Below are 4130 nucleotides of genomic sequence, written 5' to 3'. Positions count from 1 at the left end.
AGCCATGCAGCCAGAAACCCTGTGCTTCAGGTAACCGGCACTTCTAGCTTACTGGCACCCCTGATTCCCCACTTGTGCCAGAGAACAGGGATTTTACTGTACATTAAAAGAGAGAATTTGAGTAATTCATGATATTTGCACAATTTTTGGCCTTCTTTTCTCTTCATACTTTCTCAATTTTAGCATAGGAATAATCTTGAACAGAAAAACATAGAGGAAAGCTTATTAGAAAATAAGATCTTAACCTCTTCACTTGCTTGGGACCCCTTCTCTTAGTACTGGCACTAAGCTGCATTTCTTGGGTTTCCATTTGGAGTTGTACTGTTTTTGACTTCGTTAAACTTTTTTTCTAGTTAGATTGATTTGGTGTGTTTCACAAGTGTCTGTAGCTTTTGTTACTGAGAGAAGCTAGGACTGCCAGATTTTCAGAGTTGGGTATACCTGCTGTTTGGTTGTGAATAACTGAAATTACTTTTCGTTATCTTAACTCTACTACTATAGCCTGAAAAAAGATCCTGTAAAATCTGATGTTAATAGGATTCTAAAGCTTCTTTCCAGCTTCTGCATCTAACTTCTTTTTTAAGTTAAGAACAAAAACAAAACAAAACACTTCTAACCTCCGCTCCAACAGCCTGGAATCTCAGTGGCTTTTCCTGTTACTCATGATAAAGATTTTGCAGGCCAAATGTTGCAGTTGCATCTGTGAAGCAACGAAATTTTGTCAGTTAAGTCAGTGAAGATAGCACATCTGTAATTTAAGTGAGTTTGGGTCCTGAAATTGAAATACTGTGCATTTCTGAAGAAGAGTAAAATACTTATCTTCTTGTTGTGCTCCTTTTTTATTGGAAAATGAGTATTGTCTTAGAACATCACCAATTAACTACCTGATGATAAAGGAGCCTTTTCAGTTAAGCCTACAGTAGGATGCTGTAGATGTTTGATGTAACTTGGGTTTGTGTTGAAGGTGAAGCCTTGTTTATTATCATATTGTTTAACACAACTCGTCAAGATTATATTTTAATGGCCCCAATTTCTAGTGCATACAAGCTCATCGTATGATAGCAAAAGTAAAATGTAGTAGAATCCGTTAGGCAAATATATAACTGAATATACCTGCACAGTAGATACCAAAGTAAAAAAAATGCCACTTTCCAAAACGTTTTGACCATAATGTACCTGAATGCAAAATTTTGGACTAGTTTGAGAGCAGAAAACATTAGACATAAAATGAAGACAAAGTATGAAGTTATCATCTGGACTGCTCAAAAAGGCACCGAGAGTGAACAGTTGGGAATGGAGAAGCCAGGGTCTTATCCTTTGTAGAATGGGGGATGATGTAGTATAAAAAGACCTTCAAGAGTTATTTTACTGTTGGCCACTAACCATTGATTAACATAGACATTAACATAAATAACTATCCACTTTAAAGTACTAATGAGTTGCCTGCGTTAAGTGATTCGTTGTGGCATCTAACTGCTTCTTCTCTTCCTTCCTTTTTGTCACCCTGCAGTGTTCTGTGCCAAGGTCTTTGTGGCTAGGCTGCTCCAACCTGGTAGAGAGCATGTGCGCACTGAGATGCCTGCAGAGCATGCCCAGTGTCAGATGTCTCCAGGTGCCTTTCTTCTTTCTTGTTGTAAATGTGTTATGCGTATGCTGTGAACATTGTTAAACTCTCTCAGGACTCTGTTTAATCAAATTGTTAAGTCTGCTAAATGTTTTTTGTGCATCCTCTGAAATCTTCTACTTTTAACTATTTTGTAGGTGTCATTGTTAAGAGGGTTTTTTTTTTGTAATATAGGGTTTTTCTTTGGGGGGGTGGCTAGTGAGCTGTCTTGCTGCTTGTCTTACTGCAGTTGTGATACAACTAGCATAGTTGTGCATGTTGCCTGATATGTTTTGCTTTGTTACTTTAATTTTAAAATTAGCTTTGCCAATTCTTTCTCTTTGCATTTGCAGTGTCCTTAATGGCCTGTAATAAAAATGAATTGAATTTTCATTTGAAGATGATGAGCTTGTTTTTACTAAGTGTGCTCCAGATTACAGCAGAAATATACTATAATGTGCATGTTTGAATACGGGTCAGTGTTATTAGCATGGAAACATGGAGGGAATTTTTTTGACTTACTAGTTCTTTATCATCTTAAAATAAATATAAACTAAGTATGCCAGCTTACTATAAAGATAAGACTTACATCTCAAAATCCTTTACTGTTCATATGAAGTAAATGATTTAAATTATAGGTAAGGAGGCAAATTGTTATTTCCATGTTTGGGGGGAGAACTTATGCAAATCTTACAGAAATTCAATTTTTTTAAAGTAATGCTGCTTCATATTTCAGACACCCCAACCATTTGATTTTATTTAAAATATAAGTAATATAAAAGCCATTTTAACCACTCATTTTTCTGTGTTAGAGTTTGTTTAATGATGTTTTTTGAAGATTAAACCATTTCAGTATTAGTGGCCTAACCTGTTTCATATGTACAGGAATGCAAATATACAATGAATTGCTTTTGTGAATGGAAGTCTTGTCAGTTTGTGTTCTGTTTGAACTTCAGTGAACTGATCAACTTATAAACACCCTTCAATGATGCATGTCTTTGACAAGTTTTATTGTAAAAAAGCAACACTTTCCATTCTGGCAGTTTCTCAAGGTTAAGTTTTCAAAATATTGATATTAAAGAGCAAGTATAAACAGTAACAGAAAAAATGAAGAACTAAGTTTTTCAAAAGGCCTACATTTTGGAAGTGTTTTTAAAAAGCAAATTTTCTGATCCACTCTGTGTCCATGCCACAATGCCATGCCAAACATTGATTGAAATAGTAATCCTTACTACAGTGATTGAGAGCATTGATACTGCTATTTGTTGTGATTAATATAAGCCAAGTGACCAGCCTGTTCCTAAATGTTTGAATGTAACAGTCTCAGAGGAGGAGGACAGATGCTGTTGTGGTAGGGGTTCATGTAGTTTTACTGGTTGGGACCCCCAAATCAGCTGTAGTTGCTTGTCATCAGTGGCTATAAATCGTGACAGAATTAGTTTCATAGCAAGAAATTGCACTTCATTTTTTGATGTATGCAGGCGGTGCTGTTGGATATAATCTAGTAGGTGGAATCTGGTGCACTGGGTGGACAAGGCATGGTGGTAGAGGGCATTTAGGAGATGCTCAACTGTTACAAGCATAAGGGGCTGTAGAGTTAAGGTCACAACGTTTTAAATTGTTCTGTTTGGGACAGAGGAAAATATGGGAGAGGAGGAGATGGGTAAACATATTTGCTTAATCGCTTTTTTTCTTCAATTTTGCATCAGCACCCAGTCACATTTGTGATCTATTTTGAGAACTGGGTTTTCAGAATGGGAGTGTTATTTTCAGCAACCCTTTCAAAAACAGCAGTGTCTTTCAGGAGAAACAGTTTCAGGACAAACAGTTGTAGAATTAATTTCTCAAAAGTGTAGCCAAATTAATTGGTCATATTCATGAGCTCAAGGAGCATATTTCTGGTGAGATTTGCTCTTGCTCATAATGTCTCTAAGACTTGGACATTGTAAGACATTCTTTACCATTGAATCTCATAGCTTTGAGATGTATAAAACAGGGTGGTGATAACATCAGCTTTTCAAAAGTTTCAGTCAAGTAGGCTTACAGTAAAATCAACACAGTTATTCCACCATAATTACATTTTCATTAAAGCAGTAATGGACCAGCCATATTGGCCACTAACGATCCGATTGCTGATATGCAGCCTGGCAGCTTAGAGAGCAGCATCCAGCTGGTAAGTCTGTGAGGGAGAAGGGGCATGGGTGGGGGTAGATCGAGGTTTCCATGGTGAGGGAGGAAGTGGGGCTAGGGCAGAGGAAGGGGCAGGCGCTGCACAGCCGGGGTGGGAGCTGCGGCCAGCTTGTCCAGGGGTGGGGAGGGGTGGAAAGGGGGGCAGCTACTGCTGCTGTGCGTACCCTGAGGGAGGCATTGAGGCATGTCCTCCTTGGGTCTGTGCATTAGGTGAGGGCAGGCTGCCCTCGGCATGCTTGGGGCTGGGGCTGGGGCTGTGCTGAGCTCTTCCTGGCGGGGGCGCCTGTGCTTGGGTTGGGCAGGGGTAGGGCAGGCAGCAGCAGCACTGGGAAGAGGG

General features: G+C 39.0%; 1 protein-coding gene across 4 annotated transcripts in view; it reads left to right on the top strand.

Annotated features, from left to right (window-relative positions):
• The window catches only part of FBXW11 (F-box and WD repeat domain containing 11), a 161582-nt gene that overhangs the window by 37146 nt on the left and 120306 nt on the right, over positions 1-4130 (top strand). For 2 of the 4 annotated variants that reach the window (XM_019506542.1, XM_019506544.1), the window contains exon 2: positions 1511-1612. The exons of the other annotated variants lie outside the window; for them this stretch is intronic. In XM_019506542.1, the coding sequence (XP_019362087.1) occupies positions 1562-1612 (51 nt within the window). In that variant the 5' untranslated portion in view covers positions 1511-1561. The remainder of the gene's footprint in view (positions 1-1510; positions 1613-4130) is intronic. 4 annotated transcript variants of the gene reach the window in all.

The sequence above is a fragment of the Gavialis gangeticus genome, unplaced genomic scaffold (assembly GCF_001723915.1).
Source record: "Gavialis gangeticus isolate Ggan-Ray unplaced genomic scaffold, GavGan_comp1, whole genome shotgun sequence".
In the NCBI taxonomy this organism is placed as follows: Eukaryota; Metazoa; Chordata; order Crocodylia; family Gavialidae; genus Gavialis; species Gavialis gangeticus.
The sequence above is the reverse complement of the archived record's forward strand: the minus strand, read 5'-3'. Positions and strand labels throughout refer to the sequence as shown.